The following is a 24,377-nucleotide window of genomic DNA, read 5'->3' as shown; positions in this document are numbered from 1 at the left end:
AAATTAAGTAGGGATGCAGCTAACCTCTCATGTTAGAGAAGTGTCTCCTAAGCTAAATAAAATTGTCTGAAGATAGCAAGACAAATGTGAAAAAAGTCAGTTGCAGTGAAGGGATTAACTGCAGTAGCAGTAGAAGTAGTAGTAGTAATAGTAGTAGCTGCAGTTATATTTTCCTTGGTTCCAGGGTGGGACACTGGTGGCAGGACTTTCAAAAACTGACCCCTTCACTCATACCCTCAACATCATCCTGCGAGGCTCCCTGGACCCCACAGATCCAGACAACATTGATATGCCCATGCCTGCTGGTACTCCAGATGTAGGGTGGAAGGCCATTGGTACGTATCTCCCTTCGTGTATATAATTTGCATTCCGTCATTCTGTCTAAATTTAATTTCTCTCTCTAGTACAATAACAGTTTTGGTACATTAGGTTAATGCAGTTACTAGATTATTTTACTCTGTTTGGGACTTTTGAAACTGGAGAGGTTAATTATACTTTTCATTAACCCTTGTATTATTAGGGGTAAGGTGAATAAAACAGTCTCATAACAGCAAGAACTGGGTAAAAAAGATGTTATCATATTGAAATTCCCCCATCTGTTTTCATTTTCCAAGTTTGCCCGCCCTCCCCCAGTACACCTGGATCAACCCTTCTGTGTTGTTTATTACTTCAGCCTCACATTTTGGCACCATTTGGTCTGTTGGTTAGAATGCTGTAATTGGAGTGACAGCCCTACCATTGTGTGTGGGTTTCTTTCTCAGGAAGTGCATGGGACTTTTGAGTTATGTAATGCCACCAGGGGAAATAGGCTGGTCATCCATCCTTTGATGTACAGTACTCAGCTTGACTGTGATAGCTTAGCCATAGTCCCCCATACCTGAGAGGGCACATCATAATATTGGATCAGTTGTTACCATGTTCCCATTTTTCTACTCATTTTTCATGACTGACCTCCACTCCCTTAACTCCAGTTTATTCTGGTTTTCTGCATCTACTTCCTTGCTTTTTGTATACTGTTTGTTCTGTATCTTCTTTGTTTTGGCCCAGTTGTGTTCCCCCTTGCCTCTTCAGCTTGAAGATGTGCTTTCTGTTTTATATTTGATATGTTAAGATTACAGTACTTTATTCAGGTTAGGAGGAGTTCCTTGCATTGAAGGGCTGTATATGACCCAGAGTGAAAAGTAGTTTATCCTAATCTGGTAATTATTTAAAGGCTGTAGGAATAAAATTAAAAAGATGTCATCATGTTGGAAGAGGTTAAAAGTATCCATTGATCTGCCTCCATTTTCTGTATCTTAGCCTTCCATTTTTCATCCCTGCATTATTCTAAGATAGCTGAGAGAAGTAAAACATGAGTAATGGAGAGGGGGATGCCGTTGGTTATGAATGGAATATCTCAAATTTGTTGTGTGCTGATAATTCAGTACTACTTGCTTATACTGGACAAGAACTTGGTAGACTAGTGCAGAATTTTGCTGATGTCTGTGAGCGTCATGCCTTGAGAGTAAATGCAGAAAAGAGGAAAGTGATGGTTATTGAGAGAGAAAGTTACCCAGTGTGATGTTACCGTGAATGGATAGAGACTGGATTTGGTGAGAGAGTTCAAATACCTGGGTACAGTCATAGAAAAGAGAGGAAAATGTGCAAGAGAAGTGGAAGGTAGAGTGGCACAAGGGAGGAAGTAGCTGGTGCAATGAAGGCCTTGATAAGAAACAGAGGCTTGAGTTTTGTGGCTGCTCGAGACTTACATGAAGGAGTGTTAGTACCAACTTTAACATATGGATGTGAGACTATGGTGTGGCATGAAAGTGAAAAGTCAAGAGTGAGAGCAGTGGAAATGAGACTGCTGAGGAACATATGTGGAATGCAGAGTGGATAAGATACAAAATAATGTGGTTCATGAAAGATGTGGAGTGAGGAAGTCTGTGGACACCAGAATCAAAGAGAGTGTACTGAGATGGTATGGTCCTTTGGAGAGCATTGATAACAATAGAGGGGTGAAAAAGGTATATCTGAGTGAATATGAAGGAGGGAGGAGGCGAGGTAGGCTGAGGAGAAGGTGGAGGGATATGGTGGACAAGTGTGTGAGGAAGAGAAGTTTGGAAGTCGGTGAGGTTAGGGAACTGACAAGAGATCGAGTTGGCTAGATGAATATTGTGAGGAGAAGCGCATGATCAGGGATTTGGCACCCCATTTTAACGTGACGGCATCTGGATTGACACTGTCAGTTACATTTATGTGAAGCTACAGTATGTGGTGAATGTTTTAGGCATATCAGATAGAGCCAGGATTCTGGGGGCTTGAATGGTGAGTGAATGGAAGCATGGCCCATTGGATTGGGCAAATCTGGGCTGTTTGGGTGTTGCTACTCCTCACCCTGCCCTAGGGTGGGAAAGGAGGTCTGGATGATGATGATGATGATGAGCTGCAGTCATTGAACCACCTTTATCCTCCGTTGATTCATATGCCTTTTTTATTTTTCTTTCTTTCATTTTCTCCGCTTCTGTTTTCTAAACGAGATTTTTTTTATTAGCATAAATTATAACTTTCTCAATTTTTTTTTTTTTTCACTCTTTTTCCTCAGTTTTTCATGTAGATGACGGTTTCATATAGCTTTGATGAGATCTTGGTGGTAGGTGGTTGTGACTATCATCCACTCACTTGATGTAGTGCTGTCTACTTCTTTATCATTCTTTTTTGTGTATGTCTCTCCTCTGTTCCTACTTCTCCCATCTTTACTTTCACTTTTTATTCCTCTTCTTTCCTTTTCAGTTGGCTTCATTCAGCGACAAGCCTAATGGTTTCCTGTAAGCCAAGAAAACATTTACAGTAGTAGGTGGTAACCATGTAATCAAACTATATGTGTTCCCTACATGTTAACAAGTGGGTTGACAGAGGGTTAATTCCCCTCCCTGTAAAACAATTAACTCAGAGACACAAGGCCACCCCTTACAAGATCATGGCATCTGGCTATAGATTGAGATCTTTCCATGTGGAGAAGTTTAGTGAGGATTGTTTTAACCTCCTTACTGTAAGTGCTTTCCCACAAGTGAAGTTATTACCTTAAGATAGCAAGTATTTTAAAAAAGACATCATTGGAGTGAACGGGTTAAACACTTCAGTCCATTGATGTATTTCTTATCTTTTCTTGCTAGCATCAGACAATATTAAGTTTAGATAAGAATTTTTCAAGCTGGAATAGTTAGATATAGCCTTCTTTAGCCCTTTCATTGCCCCAGATCATTCCTAAGTTGGATAAAATAACCAGAAAATACTGTACCAATAACAAAATATTTAATTAGGTTAAAGGAGTTAATTTAGCATATTGATCCACCAGGTGTGTTTGGTAACTTGAAGCTACATGGTTTGGTGCCGAACAAGACATGGGTGAAGTTGGGTGCCACCTCTGTCACTGGAGCCACCACCCTCACACTGGCTGAACCCGTCAGTGCTGCTACATGGCTGGACAAACAGGTCGGGGAGTGTTAGGTTATATTAAAGTAAAGGAAGTTATACCGTATCAGTTTGTACTATATTATGTCTGGGCAGTCAGGTCAAAGAATGGTAGCCCAGTTTAAGTTAGATCACAGAAAGCTATTTCTGGTTGTATTATGTATTTCACCCTTGACTCAAATGTTGGAACCAAGTATCCTGGCCACAGGTTTCTGCACTCATAATTCGGCAGTAAAGAATTGGATATTGAATGAATATATAATGTGTTCTCTGGACAGGCAGATCAGATAATGTTATGTTATATCACAGAAAGTTGTATCAAGTTCTTGTATATCACATCGGTCATGGTAGAAAATGATGAAAGATGATAGATTATATTTACATTATCATTTGTTTTTCCTGCAACCTACCAGCACACAAGGTAATGTGTATTTTTATTAAAATGAAAAAGGTGGATGGGATGCATGTATTTTGCCTCATATAATTGTGTTCTAGCTTTGCCATGCCATGACAAGTTGTAACCCAGTGACTAGTGAAGTTACAGCTACTTGACAGATTCAGTTTTAGTAGTTTGACAAAAACTGTTTCCCCTTCCAAACTGCAATGAGTCAGTGCGACTGGGTTGCTTTTCAGTCCTATGTACAAACTGCTGTGATAAGTATACCTGTTCCTTGACCCCAAATTCCCAGCTGTGATGCAGCTGCTAGTCACATCTTTGGTCAGACCTGAAGAGCAAAGTGGCAAAGTTTTTCTAGGTATGATCAAGTGACCTTAGCTAACTGAATGTGGGAATGTAAAAGTTGGGGTAGGCTGTATCACATGATATGCTGCATCATCATATTACAGTAGGTCACATCATCATATTAAACTAGGGTAGGTAATTTTAGATTATATTACGTAGATAAAACTGTGGCACTTCAGATCTTATTGAGTCACATTAATTATTTCCGTATCAGGTTAGATTAGTTGAGGTTTTATCAGGTCAGGTTACATCACATTTTTTGAAAATGGGGTGGGTTATGTCATGGCATGTTAGACTGTAGCACATTAGCTGTATTCCTTTCATATTGTTAAAGTTCTCCAACTGGATGTGGTCCATGGGGATCTGTTTCTTAGGGGTAGTTGGGGTATCTTGCTCACATAATGCTATTCATTGGCAAGCAAGTATTCACTCACCTTCAGTGTCTGAACTGAGTAGTCAGGTTCTTGATGGGGCAGTACCATATTATATGATGCATGGGTAAGTAAAAAAGGCTATGACAGGTTATCTTTAGCTATGTTAAAACATTATAAACCATACTGTGGTTTACTGTTTAAGACCATGTTGGGCTATATTGGATTGTGAAGTTTTGTCAGGCTGTCATGAAGGTATTGGTGAGTTGTATGGATCTTGTTAGATCATATAAAGCAACATTATTTTATATTAGACCATATCAGGTTCTGTGTTGGGTCATCATTCATTGTCAGTAACTCTGATCCTGTTTCTCCTACATGGTACAGGTGGTCATCACAACCACCAGCAAAGAGACTCTGGAAACGGAGGTACGCACAGTGACTGCTGTGTCTGGCACATCCATCACCCTGGACTCTCCACTCACTTATGAGCACATAGGTAAGGTTATAGGAAGCTCATATCAAACCTGCCATGCTGTAGGTTTTCCTTAAGCTGAATAGTCATTTAACAGTGGCAAGAATAAAAATCAGCTGAGAATTCTTTCACCATACTAAATGGAAAAAAGAAACCCTTAACCCCTTCACTAGAAAAGGTTTGCCCTATACAAAAATTTTATGTTATGAATTTGATGAGCCTCAGTTAAGAGGTGGGAATGAGTCTTTGGTTACTAGTCATATCAAATCCTCAGTGAGACTTCATTTAGCCCGGTCATCAGCTGAGCTGAAAGGGATTGAGGGTCTTAGTCAGGTTAGAACAGATAGGCCATTCCGGAACTAGCCCCTGACCTGACAACCTGACCCGACTTCCTTCAGCGGCAAGCCACGCACTGACTGGGGTGAGTGATGCTGTGAACCTGGCTGGGGAGGTTGGACTTCTGACTCGCAACATCGTGGTGGAAGGCAACACATACCCTGGCTTTGAGAAGAAGCTTGGTGGTCGGGTTTTGGTCTCCACACTTACCCAGGATGGCCTCGAGTATAAGGGTGAGGGATGGGAGTGTCTGTTATAAATTACCCCAAGTCTTCATTTTTTGCCAGTTATGTGTCTCAGAATATAATTGCTTTTTCCATACATATAGTGCTGTAAATTAGATGAAATTAACAAGTCCACTGCAAAAGTACTTGTGCACTTTTAATAAACAATGTCTCTGCATGCTGTTCTGGACTTCATTTGAAAAAAAGAACTTCAAAAAAGGTAGTGTGTATTGAGGACTTTCTGAATTATTGAGAATTATTTATCACACAGGCTTGGTTTCATTATGCAAGCCAGACAAAGCAGTAGAGCCAAAAGCTATTTCATATATAATATACAAGGGTCATCATGCCAACTGCATGCATCAGCCCATTTACAGTCGAGTGAAAAGATACTGTAGAGGTCAAAGAACAGTTTTAACTTTAATACATTTATAAAAATGATAATTCACTTACTTACTTGTATAGAAACACACTTTAGTAAGTGTTGGGAAGGAAACATCATCAGAGAATTTATCCCTATTAGACACCCCAGAAGTGTTCATTGATGTGATATGACGATTGCCATTCATGCAAGGTGCCACAGTCATGATATCTTCATAAGTACCCCTCTCCAAGCCAAATTTCTCTCTCTCTCTCTCTCTCTCTCTCTCTTTCTCATACACCCTACATACAATCTTTCTCCAGCTTTAAGAGTAGTGATTTCCAAACCCTCCTTTGTAGTTTGGAGCAGCTCAGGGATCAGTTTTGACTCCACTTCATTTTGTCACCCACACCACAACACTAGTCTTGCATCTTGTGTAAGCCCATTGCGTTATCTTTCATTTGTGTGGAGATGAAAAAGGTTTTATTTGAAAATAACAAATGATAAGGATATTGAGACTTTTTATGAAATATCTGATGTCTGATGTTAAGATCTAGATGGCCAAGGGAAAATTTTAGTTACATGGCAGTGAAACTGTGAGTGTCATTATTTAAGAAAACAGAAAAGGCAGTTACACACACGCACAACTAAAACACTATTTTACAAATTAATTTCCTCATTCTGACAACCCCAGGCAGCGCTCAACTATCCGGTGTTGAGTTCCGCACCATGGGTCAGCTGGGCTTCGATGACCCTGACGACCCAAGGTTCTCCCTAACCTTCCATTCCCTTGGCACCAACACTGATGATGCCAACTATGTTTCCAAGTGCTCCTTCAACAACAACTATAACACTGCACTCGGATTTTTCCACACTGGCAGTGTTCCCGTAGAGGATAGTGTCATTTACCACACTGTTGGAGGAAGTAAGTGGCTGGAAGGGGGGTTCATTTGTGTGATAGATTGTATGAAAGAAGTGGCTATTTGAAGTATTGTTTATATGTTAGATTTGAGAAAGTGAGTGGCTAGTGGGGGTTATGTTTGTGTGTTTGATTGGTGAGTGGATAGGAGGGGGTTCTGTTTGTTAGATTGGAGGAACTGAGTGGCTAGGAGAGAGATCTGTTTGTGTGTTAGATTGGAAGAAGTGAGTGGCTAGGGGGTAGTTTTGTTTGTGTGTTAGATTGAAGGAAGTGAGTGGCTTGGAGGATTCGTATGTTAGCTTGAAGAACGTGTGTGGCCAAGGGAGACTGTGTGTTAGATTAGAAGTGAATGACTGGTAGCTTCTATTTGTGTGTTAAAGTATTGGAAGTGAGTGGCTGGGAAGGGGAGTTCAGTTTTTGTGTTAGATTGGAGGAAGTGTGTGGCCTGGAGGATTCTCTTTGGTTCATATGTTTTTCCATCCAGGCATTAAGCCACTAGTTCATCCATTCATCATTTCCTCTTTCCACCAAACCATGAACTTAACTTCCAAAGAACCATCTCTCCACCTACCCTTCCAGCCAGGTATTAGATGTCATTGTAGTCACCCTTTAGTTAACTCCTACAGTCAGTGGAGATAATTTGTATATGATCAAGCTAATGTTAGAGTATTAAATTCATTTTAACAGAGTCTTCCTTTGAGAAGAGAGAGTTAACAAGAATTTCCAATAACCCCTTCAGCCCAGGGATGTTCTTTGTGTCTATTGTGGCTAACACTACAGGATTTTGTTCAAGTTAGAAAGCCCCATCATAATAAAAGGGTTACATTCACCAGTTAGTCCACTCTTTTGCTTATCACTTTATCCCCATCCACAGGCATAATAGATGAGAGTGAAGGCAACATATACAAGAGGAATCTGGTGTCCAGCATGCTCTTCCCAGGGACTTTCAATGGAGCAGCTGAAATTCAGAACTTTGACTGGTATGGTGCCTTCCACCTCAACAAGGCACATGATACGGTGCTGGATGGTAATGTGGTGGCAGGTGAGTGGCAAGAGAGAGAGAGAGAGAGAGAGAGTAAAATTAAGATACAAAAACAAAAATTAATTGGCAAGAGAGCACCTAACAATTAAAATGCCATAAGAGAATGACAGAAAACTGAGTGCAATGCCAGTTCAAAATAAAATGGAGTAAAGATGTGATTGACTCTTTGCTTCTTAGTAACCCCACCCATTATGCCAGCCCAACCCCATCCTAACCCCATTTACCTCCCACAGGTTCCCAGCAGGCAGGTGTCAAGACCTATGGTGAGGACTGTGATAAGACCACACTCTGGACAAACAATGAAATACACAGTGCCATCTTTGGGGTCCTGGTCAGTATGAGAGAGAGAGAGAGAGAGAGAGAGAGTAAATTTTTAATGAGTGCATCATAATGCTATTATAGAAAGAGAGTAAGAAAGAGAGAGAATAAGAATCTTATAATGTGTACATCACAGTATGATGAGAGAGAGAGAGAGAGAGAGAGAGAGGATATTTTATTGGGTACGTAATGCAATCAGTGAAAGGGATAGAGAGGAGGGGAGGATCTTTTAATGAGTATGGGAGAGGATATTTTAATGGGTTCATAAAGCAATCATAGTAAGAGAGGGAGAGTGAGAGGAGAGGAGGAACTTTTAATGAGTAGGTATTGCCATCTTCAGTGACGGAGAGAGATGTTGTGGGTAAGTGTTATACATTTGCCTCAGACTGAGAAAACTTTTTTGTATCGTATCGTATTGTTTATAACGGTCCCATCATGCTTGCGCATATCGGCCTTGGTCACCTAATGGCAACTTTCCATGCCGCTCTATCCCTGGCATCCTCCCTGTTCAGTCCTTTGGCCCTGAGGTCACAATGACCTTGTCCCAGGTCTTTTTTGGTCTGCCTCTCACCACCCTACCTCCGGCATTCATGCTTCTCACCTACAGTACCCAGTTGCCATCCCTCATCCTCTCAATAATGCCCAACCATCTCGCTTTACCCCACCTTATCACAGCACATTCAAGTCCCATTCTTCCTCTCAACTCTTCAGTCGCAGTCCTATCCCCCCCTAGGTCTCGCATTCAGTGATGCGTTACACATCACTATAATAATTGCCATTTCGGTTCATTTGAACCTATGAATATCCTCCTCCTGTACAGCTCACATCTTGCCGCTGTACAGAACTGTTGTGCCCTACACCCCCTACATGACTCTTGGTATACTTCGCATTCAGTCTCGCTGAGCACGGTTAACGGCTGCCACTAATTTGTAGTAGGTAGCGTTTAATAGTAGCAGCGGAGAGTGCAGAGACAAGCCCAGAGGGGGGCCTACATCCTCATAGGTTAGAACAACAACATATTAAGTATCCCTTTCTGCTCCAGACTCCTGAACTACCAAAAATAACTAGGTTGTAAAACACAGAAATGATTTTTACTGTAATTTTAACAATTGTATGCAAATCAGAGTGCAGAGACAAGCCCAGAGGGGGGCCTACATCCTCATAGGTTAGGACAACAAGATATTAAGTATCCCTTTCTGCCTCGGACTCCTGAACTAGGATGTAAAACACAAATTGATTTTTACTTTAATTTTAATAATTGTATGCAAATCATTTACACTACTTTACAAACAGGTTATACAGTACAAATCAGTTTTGTTAATACAAATATGGCAAATTACTTGATATACTGAGTCTCAACTCGACACAAGGGAAAGCTCAACACCTTATTTATGGCTTGACAGCAACTCAGTTACTTAACTTGATAATTATGTACTGTATAACCTAAGTGCAAATTAGTCACTTGACTAGGTAACTCATCCATTGAGTAATTAATGTTCACTTGAATACAGTATTACAGAGCCTTACACTAAGTTAATTCTACTACTTAATTAGTACTTCCACAACCAGGGACATACACGTCAAAGTAATATTGCTGGTTTTCTGAGTACTTTACGTCATACTAACGGCACTTATTCACCTTGCATTACACTCTCGCAAAACTGTTCTTCAAACACCTCTACTTGCCAGAACTGTGAAGCCCATGGTCGTGACTGTATTCCTTCCCATCTATCCAAGTCGGACACAAGACTTTCTGTATGACCGCCAAATTCTCTCTGACTACATCTCTCTTATGAGCATACTTATATACATCTTCATACGGATTATTGAGTTATTGATGCACCCCTAGACTACCTCAGTTCCTACCCTCTGAGACTCTACCCTCACTCACTGGCACACGACCAGTGCATTAATCTTTGCATCCTCGCAGATGACATTTGATTAAAGCAACCTCTCCAGTACATTAACCTTTGTACCGTGACCCGGAAACATTGTATTCCGCTTTTAAAGGGCTGTTTATAAACTCTACGCCTTGGGTGTTTTTTGCCTCTTAACTAACCATCTGCCTTCTCCCACAATTCCCTCATTCGCACCTTACCCTAACCACAGAGCTTACCCTAACACAGTATATCCCTCAAACAACAGAACTCCTCCATGTACTTATGACTTTTTTGATATATAGAAATCAATCCACCAAAAAAAAAGAGCAAAGCAGGTTGTTTATGAATATATATATATATATCTATTGCCAGACACCTCAATCCCGTTTGGGGGTGGCCACAAACAAATCGCCTCCAAGTCGCCCTGTCCCCTGCCATTTCACTGCCCTGCTCCCAACTCATACCCCCCTCTCTCATATACCTCTCTACCCCATCCCTCCATCTCATCTTCAGCCTCCCCCTCCCTCTTCCCCCCTCCACATCACTCACATACACTCCCTTCGTCAGTCTTTCACCCTCCATCCTCTCCACATGGCCAAACCACCTCAGTGTGTTCCTCATAACGCTTCCTATCATATCCACATCCACACCACAACGCTTCTTTATATCCTCATTCGTCAGCCTGTCTCTCCATGTGACTCCACAGGCTCCTCTTAAATAACTCATTTCCACTGCCCTCACACTTGACTTGTCTCCTTCCAACAACATCCAAGCTTCACTTCCATACGTTAGAGTTGGTATCACAATACTGTCATGTAGTAACTTTTTCACTTCCATGCACACTTCCCTGTTTCTTATCACTGCTTTCAAAGAACCAGCAACCTTTCTTCCCTGCTGTACCCTTTCAAGCACTTCACCCTCCAAACCTCCATCCTTACTCATCACATTACCCAAGTACTTAAACGTACTCACATTTTCCAACTCCTCACCATCCAACCTCGCTGCACATTCACTGACTTCACCTCTCTCAAAGACCATCACTTTACTCTTCCCTACATTCACCTTTAGATTCCGTTTCTTACACACTCTCCCAAACTCATCCACCAAGCCTTGCAGCTCCCCTTCGTCTTCACTCAACAACACAGTATCATCTGCAAACAACAGTACAGGGAGTTTCCAAACACTATCCTCTCTCACCAGGGCCACTCCAACATCCACTACCCTACCTTGTACCTCTTTTATTACCCCATCCATGTACAGATTGAACAACCATGGAGACATGACACATCCCTGTTTCAACCCAACTCTCAAAGAGAAAAATTCACTTAGTTCACCATCCACATGCACTGCAGCCTTCGCACCATCGTACATACTGTACTCTTCACAGCATTCAACAACTTCCCGTCTACTCCATATATTCTTAACACTTTCCACAATCCTTGTCTATCCACCCTGTCATATGCTTTCTCCAAATCCATGGAAGCCGCATACAACTTCTTTCCCTTCTCTAGAAACTTTTCCACTAAAGATCTAAGAATGAATATCTGATCTACACAACCTCTTCCCTTCCTAAAGCCTCCCTGTTCTTTTCCAACTACTGTAATTCCTTGGTTCCTTCTCTAACTCTGTCAATAAGTATCCTACCATACACTTTTCCTATTATACTAAGAAGACAAATGCCTCTATGATTACCACACACTTCTTTTTCCCCTTTTCCTTTGTACAAGGGAATAATTATACCTGACTTCCAATCCTCCAGGACTCTACCTTCCTCCCAGGCCAATCTGCACATCTTCCACATCCATTCTACTACTATCTCTCCCCCATGCTTCAGCATTTCACCACACACTCCATCAATTCCTGGGGCTTTCCCCTATTTAACTTTCTTCATTGCTTCTACAACTTCTATCCTACTGATTTCTTCCTGTCTTCTCACCTCCCTCCTTCTCCCAGCCATTCCCCAGCCACTTATACTCGCATTACTTCCATCCTCTATGTTCAACAATTCCTTAAAGTGTTCTCTCCATCTGCTCACTTTTTCTTCCTTCTCCACTAGTAATCTACCATTTTTATCTTTCACTCCCCTAATAACTTTACTTCCACCCTGTCTTACTCTTTTCACCTCTTTCCAGAACATTTTCTTACAGTCCCTCCACTTTACACTCAAATTCCTTCCAAATTCCTCATCCACTCTCTTCTTACTCTCTCTTACTAATCTTTTCACCTCTCTCTTTCTTTCTACATATAACTCTCTCTTCCGCCTCTCAACTTCTTCCATGCCCCTATTTCTCATCCATTCATTGTATGCTTTCTTCTTTTGTGCCACAGCCTGTCTCACCTCTTCAGTCCACCACGCTGTTCCTTGCACCCCCCTCCGTCTTCTCTTCCTTCCACACACCACATCACATGCTGCACATATTTCTTCTGTAAATATCCTACACACACCTTCCAGGTATATATATAAGTAATCCCTGTAATATCCGGACGCCCATTTTCCGGACATCCCCAATAACCAGACATTTTCGGCCCGGGATCCAGTATTCCCAAAATGGGCCAAAAACCGCAAAAAATTAAAAAAAAATCTGACTTTTTTCCCACCCATAATTTGAAATTGGCACATGGCTCCGAACAGCTGTTACACCATGGTTCCTTCACCCCTTCCTTCCTCCCCCCTCCCCCTACGCTTGTCAGGGTTGCCATTTGGTATTTTTCATTACCAAATGTGGGCCAAGTTGGTAATGAAAAATTCGTTTGGTAATGAATCAGAATAATGCATTACCAAATGAATTTTTCACACGTATGAGGATACACAGGATGGAGATGGTGGATTGTTTGCTTTCTCTGATTAATTTGCTAGCCTATGTAGCGTGATAGTAATCAACATACTGTTAATTATAAGAAGAGCGATTACTGTATCCACTTGTGTATATAATTAGTGAAGAATAGATGCTAGCTTTACGAATTTGGTAATGAAAGTTAAAAATGGTAATGAAAATTGAGGAGTTTGGTAATGTAGCCATTGCGATCTGGCAACTCTGTTACCCCGCCATCATCAACAGTCACAGCCTAATTCCGATCAAGAGCAGATGCTTATAGCAATGCAAGCCACAGGTGCTCGTTTTTTGTGAATAAACAGTGAATAAACTGCAATACCTCATCACTAGAACACATGGGAATTTACAGTGGTGTGCAGTGTTAAGAAATAAGAATTTAGAGTTCAAAGGATTAACTGTGGACTGCAAACTGGCGGTTCAAACCAGTCCAGGAGCCAGGGACTTGTTGTAAGTACCCAGAATGTTTATTATTGTATAAACTCACCTCTAAAACCTCATTTTATGGTTCTTTTGCATTTATTTGTCTTTTATGGCCCTTATTGGTGTGATTTGGGTCTTAAATAGGTGCAATGCATGTCCAGAGGGAGTTGTACAGGTGTTTTTCTGAGTTAGGATCCATAAGTACAAGTCCAGGAGGCTGGGGCCCAATATCCGGACAGGATCACTATCCGGACATGCCTTTGGCTCTATTATATAGGATATTGGAGAGATTACTGTATATATATATATATATATATATATATATATATATATATATAATATATATATATATATATATATATATATATATATATATAAGATGGAGGGATGGGGTGGAAAGGTATATGAGAGAGGGGGGTGTGAGCTGGGAGCAGGGCAGTGAAATGGCGGGGGACAGGGCGACTTGGAGGCGATTTGTTTGTGGCCACCCCAAACGGGATTGAGGCGTCTGGCAATAGAGAGATAGATATATATATATATATATATATATATATATATATATAGTATATGTATAATATTATCTATCAGTCTATCTATTGCCAGATGCTTTTATCCCATATGGGGTGGCCACAAACAAATTCACCTAAAAAAGTGAGAAGCAGGTTGTTTATATATATATATATATATATATATATATATATATATATATATATATATACTGTATCTGTATATATATTATATTCATCCATCCATCATGCAATCCTACTTTGTCCCATGAGGAGTGTAGGAGCCCGGGGCTAGGCAAGTTGGTCCTGACATTTAAGATGAGAGTGACCAGCCTCACTCATCCCTGAGTGGCATTACGTGAGCAATAACCCTGACCACCCCTTTTATATAAACCTTCACTGCCTCAGTCCAATTGGAGAGCTGCAGTTACCTACTAAACCACCAGGCGCCATAGTTTGGTTATATGGTTACCACCCAGCATAGTAAATGGTTTCCTGGTGTACAGGAAACCATTTGGCTTGTCACTCAGTGTAGAGTCACCCACAGGGAAAAGGAATTGGAAAGAATCAAGGAAAGAAAGACAAAAGAGGGAGTGTAAAGTCACCCGTAGGCAGAAGGACGAGGAAGGAATGAAGTAAAGAAAGACCGGAAGGAAGGAAAGGAGGGAGGAGAGGAAAGGGCAGACACCCAAGAGCAGCACTACATCAAATGAGTGGACGGTGAGTGCCCCAATATGTCTGTATACATGTATATATAAATACATATTTATCATCATCATCACCACCATCATCCAGACCTCCTTTCTCACCCTAGGGCAGGTTGAGGAGTAGCAGCGTCCAGACAGCCTGAGTTTATGTGCTTCTCCCACAAAATTCATCCAGCCAGCCTGATCTCTTGTCAGTCCCCCAGCTTCACTGACTTCCATACCTGTCATCCTCACACATTCATCCCCTATATCCCTCTACCTTCTTCTTGGCCTACCTTGCCTCCTCCCTCCTTCAGATTCACTCAGATATACTGTACCTTGTTCACAACTTTATTGTCATCCATTCTCTCCACATGACCATACTATCTCAGTACACACTCTTCAGTTATGGTGTCCTTGTTCACGTCTTTATTGTCATCCATTCTCTCCACATGACCATACCATTTCAGTACACACTCTTCAGTTATGGTGTCCACAGACTTCCTCACTCTGCATCTTTCACGTATCACGTTAGACAGTATCCTATCCACTCTCTGTACTTCGTGCAAGGTCCCTAATTTGCACAATTTTCAATTTTCGCGAGTGATTTTTTGTACGTATACACGTGACACCTTCCTCTACAAGATGCCAGGCAGGGACAATGCCTTACCCAGCATGACCTCCTCCCCCCCCCTGCATGCCATTGTCTCAGCAATTCACCTGTTATCAGTGACCTGGCCAGTAAAACCATGTCATGCCACGGTACGAAATTCAGGGCCAGAGTGATTCCCCAATCAATGACAATGTGGAGGACAAACTTTACATAGCATTAGAGGAAGAAACTGTCAGAAATGATGATCAGGTAATGTGGCAAAAAAAGGTGATGAGTTAGTGAGTGAAACAATGCTTATGATGCTTATATTACTGCTTGAAAACCAATATACTCTCGTACTACATATAAATTTGTACCAAGTAAATAAATAAATACCATTTATGAGTGGTGTGAAATAGTTATCCTCCCATAGAACTCGTTTTCTTTGGTGCCAGCCTGTTAGAAAACCCAGTAAGGTAAGGAGGTACTCCTACCTGTATTGAGTATTTTAAACCTCAGGTGAGCGATTTCTCTATGAATTTTCGATGTTTCTCACCAAAAGCGGAGGTTTGAGCCGAAAAAAAACAAAAAAACAAAAATGGTCAGGATTGGGAGGGAGTCAGTGGTGTATCGGTTCACGGCTAGCACTAAATATCGTGCCACCGCTAGCACCAATAAAATGTATCGTCGCACTGCTGGCCAACAATTTAATGTAGCCGTTATGGAGTAGCAGTTGACTACATATTAAGTGTTCTGCTATGTAGTATAACTAGACCACCGTGTTGGATCGACGACACTGTCTGTAGTACACGTCAGCTACTCGCCGTCACTGCCCGACACTTCCCACCAAAGGTCCTCTGCCACGAGAAGATGGAAGCTGGTCTGTTATTAAGTGGTAGCGTAAGGTGATAGAAATGAGCAGATTAAATCTCTCTTTATTGGATACAGAATAATATAACTGCGACCCGAGAGATATGTAGGAGCGACACCACCTCCCTTTATAACTGTCAAGCAGCTTCTCTGACGCTGTACAGTCACCGAGCCGGACAAGGGCGCGGTGCTGAGGTCAGCTAAAAAGTGAGGTGCCGAGCATTACATATACCCTGGGCTTATGCAAAAAGTAGAGATAAATGACAACTCTACTAGCACATTATACACCTCTATAAAATGGTATTAAGTACATTCACATATACCAACATAATAAATGGTTCCCCAGGACTTTACACTTACGCACTTATTCAGATATCTTTTCACTTCTCCTAACCTTCATTCTATAATTGAAACAGGGTGGCTCCTTGTGGTCTGCCATCCACCTTCTCTATACCACAGCTAACAGCGAAATGATATTTGGTTGTTCATCATTCACACTTCATTACACACTGTTAATTATGACTAAACAACTTTAAAAATTATTATGTAAAATGTGTGATACTACAACTTCATATGGAAAAAGATGTTGACACCAGAACATCGCTCGGCCACACCATAGACGTCCTCGTCGACATTGTTGTCCTAACTACCGTGTATCCTAACCATAGTGTAGGGTAGGTAACTATTCAGGAACATCCACTTGCAATCCGCGAGTACAGACACGTGGTATCAGTGGGTTCCTTAATTGGCGCCTTAAATAGTAGCCTAAACCACAAACACAGGACAAGACCACAATAAGTAGAAGACCAACGCCAGGACCAAAATAGAAAGGTATGAAGGAAGATAAGACAGTACATAAGGCTCATCAGTCCTGTTCAGGTGGGAGAGGAAGGTAAGCTCCTTTAATACATGAGACAGCCTGTTCGCATTCAAGGAGTAACATTGAATGAAGGTAAAAAGGGTCGTAACTGGGATGAGAAGTTCACTGTCAAAGCTAGATGATGCTTGCTAGGCAGAACTGCTATCTCTTTACTGTGTAACTCACAAAAATCAGGTGCAACATAGTACCCCTTTACTGTAAGGAATTGATTCTGTGAGGCACGAATCACAGTTACATCCTCTGTCTGAGGAAAATTCTGCGTCTAGTGGGATTAATCTCTATTTCCCTAAATGGAACACATATACAATACACAGAAAGTATATTTATTTCAAGGGAATTCTGAGAAACCTTTATTTCCACTCATCAACTAACTAACGTGTGTTGATTCAAGTGTGTGTGTGTGGATTACTAATGCATGGACGCTACCTAGATATGAAAGTCCAGGATGATGTTCCACATTCCACGTTCCACACTCCACCAGACTCCTCGAACCATGCAGCACACGCTCGCTGTGGGAGTTAGCAGCACGCCAGGCAGTGACGCCACTCGACGCACCACATACGATCGTGGCACCACATACGCCCGCTCTCGCTCTCCCTGGGCTCGCTGCGGCCGTCCGCGCCTCTGGAGTTGCCAGAAGTCGCTCGCTAGTTGACCCACTCCTCACCGCACTGGCTTGAACTCTCCTTATCTCGCCTCTCGCACACGAGAGCAAGATTCTTGCCAGTTTGCGTTTGAAGATGGAGATATCTCGCACACCACAGGGCGAGATAACTGCCAGTTTGTGCTTAAGATAGGAATCTCGCACTGGCAGAATAATGGGAGGAATTAATATTCACCACTCCAGTTTATCTGCTCCACTTAACTCACTAGTAATTAGTCCCCTTACAATAGTAGAGTAAGATTTTCTGTTTCACCTTCAGGAACGAGCGATTGCAAGGGTTACTGGTTCACAGCATAAATCCCTTTAGCACGTATCGTATCCCAGCACTGAGCACCAATTTAATATATCGGTTCACGGCTAGCACTAAATATCATGCCACTGCTAGCACCAATAAAATGTATCGTCGCACTGCTGGCCAACAATTTAATGTAGCCGTTATGGAGTAGCAGTTGACTATATTAAGTGTTCTGCTGTGTAGTATAACTAGACCACCGTGTTGGATCGACGACACTGTCTGTAGTACACGTCAGCTACTCGCCGTCACTGCCCGACACTTCCCACCAAAGGTCCTCTGCCACGAGAAGATGGAAGCTGGTCTGTTATTAAGTGGTAGCGTAAGGTGATAGAAATGAGTAGATTAAATCTCTCTTTATTGGGTACAGAATAATATAACTGCGACCCGAGAGATATGTAGGAGCGACACCACCTCCCTTTATAACTGTCAAGCAGCTTCTCTGACGCTGTACAGTCACCGAGCCGGACAAGGGCGCGGTGCTGAGGTCAGCTAAAAAGTGAGGTGCCGAGCATTACATATACTCTGGGCTTATGCAAAAAGTAGAGATAAATGACAACTCTACTAGCACATTATACACCTCTATAAAATGGTATTAAGTACATTCACATATACCAACATAATAAATGGTTCCCCAGGACTTTACACTTACGCACTTATTCAGATATCTTTTCACTTCTCCTAACCTTCATTCTATAATTGAAACAGGGTGGCTCCTTGTGGTCTGCCATCCACCTTCTTCTCTATACCACAGCTAACAGCGAAATGATATTTGGTTGTTCATCATTCACACTTCATTACACACTGTTAATTATGACTAAACAGCTTTAAAAATTATTATGTAAAATGTGTGATACTACAACTTCATATGGAAAAAGATGTTGACACCAGAACAGTGGTGGAAAAGTGGTCGGGATGGGGCGGGTTAAAGTTGGCATTGACACTCCATCATGTAAGCCTCGTGCAGCAGCAACACTCAAACTTCTGTTTCTTATCAAGGCTTTCATAACACCAGCTACCTTCCATTCTTATGTCATTTCACTTTCCACTTCTTTTGCACATTTTCCTCTCTTTTCTATCATTGTTCCCTGGTATTTGAACTCTCACCAATTCCAGTCTCTCTCCATTCATTGTAACATCATATTGGGAGTCACCTTCTCTCTTGATTGCCATCAGTTTACTCATTTCTACATTTAAAGGCATGACATTCACAGACATCAGGAAAACTCTGCACTAGTCTACCAAAGTCTTGTCCAGTATTTGCAAGTACTGCATCATCGGCATACAACAGATTTGAGTTTGTCCATCCATCACCATTCATTACCAGTGCCATCCCTCTCTCCATTACTCGTGTTTTTACTTCTCTGTTCACCCCATCCATATACTGTATATATTGAACTACCATGGGGACATCACACAACCTTGTCACATGCCCACACTGGTCATGAACCATTCACTTAGATGCCTGTTTACCCTTACACATGCCACAGTATCATCATAAAAACTCATGCTGGCACCAAGCGGCTTACCATCTACACCATACTGTGCAAAACTTTCCACAGCCCTTCTCTGTCTACTTTGTCATATGCTTTTATCAGATTCATAAATCCCAGTAACACCTTATAGTCCTTCTTACAAGCCATCTCCACTCTCAATCTCACTGCAAATATTTGATCCACACATCCTCTTGAGTGTGTGGAAGAGTTTTGTTATTTGGGAGACATGTTGTGTACTGGAGGTGGGGCTGGAGCTAGCTCTGTGGCTAGGGTGAGAAGTGGTTGGAAGAAGTTCAAGAAGCTCTTACCTCTCCTGACATTGAGAGGACTCTCCCTACATGCTAAGGGGTCTTTGTATGCAGCATGTGTTAGGAGTGTAATGCTTTATGGTAGTGAGACCTGGGCAGTGAAGGAGGAAGATATTCGCCGGCTCAGACTTACAGAAATGACAATGATTAGGTGGATGTGCAGTGCGTCCCTGCGTCCAAGGCCTGGAGGGGCTGGGTTTACGATGGAAGAGTTGAGAGGTAGGATGGGACTGGAGTGTATTGGTGTTGTGATGAGGAGAGGTAGATTGAGATGATTTGGACATGTGGAGAGGATGGGGGATGATAATTGAGTGAAGAAGGTGAGAAGTGTTAATATTGGGGGTGGGGTTATGAGGGGTAGACCGAGAAAGACATGGGACAAGGTCATTAAGTGTGACCTCAGAGTTAAGAGACTGAACAGGGAGGCTGCAATGGATCGTGCAGCGTGGAGAGCCACCATTAGGTGACCAAGGCCAACACATGCAAACATGTTGGAGCCTTTAAAAAACGAAAACAAAACAATCCTCTGCCACTCCTAAAACCACCCTGTTCATCACTCACAAGGACTTCTGATATCTCTCTTACTTTCTCTGTAATAATTCTTCCATATATCTTCCCTGCAATACCAATAAACTTATGTCACGATAATTCTTGCACGCACTTTGCCCACCATTGTTTTTGTACAGTGGTACAATCACAGCCTTTTTCCACTCTGCTGGCACAGTTTCACTCATCCATGCCTTCTTACATATCTCCAACAAGCACTTCATTCTGCTGTCTCCACTACACTTAATCATTTCAGCATACACCTCATCAAATCCAACCACTTTCCCCTTTTCAGTTCATTCACGGCATTCTTCATCTGTGTGAGTGTCATGTTTCCTGGCACTTCATTTCTTCTCTGCACACCCCCAAAACCAATCATGTTTACAGCCACTCTGCTCCCTCTGTTCCCATTCATCAGGCTTTCAATATATTCTTTCCATACTTCATCTCCATGGGTTAATAATATACCACTTATCCTTCACACATTTACATTTCTTTCCACTGTCACTTCAACATTCCACACCTTTTTTCTAGAATAACTTCCTATTTTGAGTGTAGTTTGCATTCATTTTTTTTTTCCAGATCATCATTTATTTCCTTCTTTTTCCTCTTCACTAGTCTCTTTATGTGCTTCTTGCTGTCAATATATTCAGTTCTTATTTCAATTGAACTCCTGTTCTGTAACCACTCTAGCCACTTCTTCCTCCTTTCCTCCACTGCACTCTTAACCTCTTCATCCAACCATGCCATACCCTTATTCTTTTTTGTTACTCTTGCAACACCACACACAGCTTTAGCATTTCTAACCAAGCAGTCCCTGTATGCATTCCACAGGCTGTCCAGATCTATTTCATTCCAATTTGCTGATTCCAACTCCTCCCCTACTTTGGACTTGTATTCATCTACCATTTCTTTGATCCTCAGCTTCTCGACTTTCAGTCTCTTTCCCAGGCCGCTCCATTCTCTCTTGGTCCACCTCATTCCTCTCAGTTTGATCTTGCTTACCACAATCATATGATCTGACAGACTTACACGTCGTCCTTTCATGGCCCTCGTATCAGCAATCATTCCTAGCATTGACCTCTCTACGAGCACGTTATCAATCAGGCTCTTTTCAACACGATTGCTTTTCCCTCTAAACCATCTATATCTATGTGCATCTTTGTGTTTGAAATACGAGTTACAAATGCACAACCTCCTTTCCTGACACATATCCTTCAGTCGCTTCCCGTTATTATTTTCTCCTGGTACTCCATTACAAGCCATTATGCCATTCTAAGGACCAATGCTTACTTGTCCATTCAGATTGCCCATTATGATCACTTTATAGCTCCCAGACATTTCTCCCACTGCTTCATTCAGCTCATCTCAAAACCTGTCTTTCTTTCCCTCACTCCTGCCTTCACATGGTGCATACGCTACAATCACTCCCACTTTCACCTTCTCAAACTTGAACTTGACATACATACATCTCGAGCTAACATATTTGTAATCTCTCATTTTACTCTGCCATACCTCATTCATCAACAAAGTAACTCCTTCCTTGCATCTTCCTCTCCCATTCATGCCTGATCTTACATATTTCACACCCTCCCACTCCTCCATTTCACAGCCTTTCATCTTTGTTTTACACATTGCCATCACGGCATATTTCGCACTCTTGAACACATTCACCACTTCCACCCTCTTGCTATTCTCATTCATACCTTGCACACTCCACATGACCATGCAAATCTGCCCCATTAGGTTTGGGCCCTGGGCACGTATTGGTTCCTTCAAGGTCCTCCGAAACATCTGCCGTGATTAAGTGATTTTAGGTAGGGGAATCTTTGGGACACTTAACCCAGCCATAAACTCGGGTTATGTGGTTACTACCCAGCTTAGTAAATGGTTTCCTGAACACAGGAAATATATATATATACACTCAAACCTCGAATACTGTGGGCAATAGGGACTGGACATGGACTGTGGTACTCAAATCCGCATCTCTCAGACGGACATGGACTGTGGTACTCAAATCCGCATCTCTCAGACAATATGTTTGTATGTATAATGGTACAATGTGTTCTGGCAACTTTCCCAAACTCTCACTTTTACCCCTTCTTACCACCTAACCCCACATATATTACCCCCACTTGCACCCACCATCAGGTAAAACACTGAAACAGATATAACTGTTGTAATTAAAAACATCAATGATATTAAGAATAGCATTAACAAAAACAGAAGTTGGGCTGGGTACCCTTTGTTGATACATAGCTCCCTAGTATTTTCCTCCCTCCCCTCACCCCCAGTGTTGTTGTCAAAGTTTCACCTTCTCTCCATTGCTCGCCACGCCCAGCGAGTCCTCTGGTGGGCTGCCGGGTTGCCCTGGCGGACAGCTGGGTGGCCCACCAGCAGACCCTGGTGGGTGGCAGTTGCCCACCAAGAGATGCCCCTGGCAAAAGCTATCCCCACTGACTGGGCTAATGTATGGCCTGGCTTCCTCCATAGGAGGGAGATATCTTTAAACAACTACAGCCTTCTCTCATATCATGTGGCCTTCAGGAGAGACCTTAGGCCATTTGGTTAGATGAAAGTTTATGGGTCAGGCAGTTTTAGGGAACGAAATAGAATGAAAATTTGTGCTAACCAGAAAAAATTACTTTCGTTAATGTGTTCTTGTGAGTTAGCGTTCAGTTTCACATTCTTTGTTTGATATCGCACTTCCCAACACATTTCAGACAGACTAAGCATATGGCTAAATTGCTCACTCAGTCCGAAATTTGTTGAAAAGAGCGATACCAAACGAAGAATGTGAAACGGTAAGCTAACTCATGAGAACACATGGATGAAAGGGTGCTGTATATATATACATATATATATATATATATATATATATATACACACAGCAGTTCTTTAAATATTTAAAAGGGTAAATGTATGGAAAGAACAGACAGAAAAAACAGGATGTTTTTAATGGTAATAGGAACCATTTTTTTTTTTATTATTATTTTTAAGGCACTCATTTCTTCTTTTTTCACCCCTTTCTGAATTACAGTTGTGGAAGAAGTCTGGCTCAGAATCAGGTGGATGTAAGCGTGTCAACAATTTCTATGCATGGAGGATTGAGGACACTGCCTTCTACATGCAACACTATGCCTCTCTAGTCCTCTCCAGTGTGAGTAATTTAGTCCACATTATCATGACCATGTACTACATTCAGTAGTAACCAAATAACCAGGCAATAGGTACCTGGCAGTCTAGTGGGTTGAGTCACCCCAGCTCAATGTGACTCACAAAATATTTAATTCCAGGGAGTGGTTGGGAATTACTGCAGATGTAATGCCCTCATGTCTGGACAGACCAGGTCCCTGTGCTCCTGATGAGGCAGGGAAGGTGTAATACCACGATGAATCCATGATTTTTTTTTTTCTTATTTTAATCCTCATGAACCTTTGTAGTTACCCTGAGTTCAGTAAAATTAAAATTACATGCCAGATATAAATAATATTTTTTTCATTATCATCATTATCATTACTTCATTTTCCCAGCTGCAGGTAGAAAGAGGTAAGGTACAGATGGCTTGCATAAAGAAATAATACAATAGTGGGAGAACCAATCAACAGCATGACCAATGGAATAGACCACATATGCATTCATTCATCATTCAATCCTGACTCCACCTGATAGTTAACTTATTCACACATAGCTTTCTATTCACCTGTCCAGCATCATTTTTTAGCAATTTTTTTCCCCTTTGACTCCATCGGAAACATCTTGGTACATGTATGGACAATATTTGTAAGAGACCAGTGTTCTCAAAATGTGTGATTTCTATAGGATGCCATGCAGTCCTCTATTGTTATACTTTTGCATGTGTTGTCTGAATGTTATTCCAGTTCTTAATAGTTCTGTAGGTCATTTTAACCCTGTATAACTCAGCCATCTGGTCCAAATATGACCTGAAGTTTTTCCTGAAATACTATTTCAGGAGTACATGGGGGATGTGCATATGGTATAAGGAATGCGGAAGGGGAAAGGATACTCGAGTGTGGGGAGGCAACGGACACGATTGTGTGCAACACATATTTTAGGAAAAGAGAGAGTAGGTTAATTACGTATGAGTCTGGGGGAAATAGCAGTCAGAAAGATTATTTTCTGGTTAGGAGGGCTGATGGGA

At 41.7% G+C, this 24,377-nt stretch overlaps 1 protein-coding gene across 1 annotated transcript in view; it reads left to right on the top strand.

Moving 5' to 3' along the window:
- LOC145395711 (fibrocystin-L-like) overlaps positions 1–24,377 on the top strand; it is a 304,791-nt gene that overhangs the window by 211,698 nt on the left and 68,716 nt on the right. Inside the window, exons 65-72 of the mRNA XM_080269252.1 lie at positions 185–335; positions 3,338–3,474; positions 4,954–5,065; positions 5,440–5,610; positions 6,657–6,887; positions 7,756–7,923; positions 8,157–8,254; positions 23,256–23,375. Of these exons, the coding sequence (XP_080125378.1) occupies positions 185–335; positions 3,338–3,474; positions 4,954–5,065; positions 5,440–5,610; positions 6,657–6,887; positions 7,756–7,923; positions 8,157–8,254; positions 23,256–23,375 (1,188 nt within the window). The remainder of the gene's footprint in view (positions 1–184; positions 336–3,337; positions 3,475–4,953; positions 5,066–5,439; positions 5,611–6,656; positions 6,888–7,755; positions 7,924–8,156; positions 8,255–23,255; positions 23,376–24,377) is intronic.

The sequence above is a fragment of the Coenobita brevimanus genome, chromosome 33, assembly GCF_032717465.1.
Source record: "Coenobita brevimanus isolate Jiangsu-jjx chromosome 33, ASM3271746v2, whole genome shotgun sequence".
NCBI classification, from domain to species: Eukaryota; Metazoa; Arthropoda; class Malacostraca; order Decapoda; family Coenobitidae; genus Coenobita; species Coenobita brevimanus.
The sequence above is the reverse complement of the archived record's forward strand: the minus strand, read 5'-3'. Positions and strand labels throughout refer to the sequence as shown.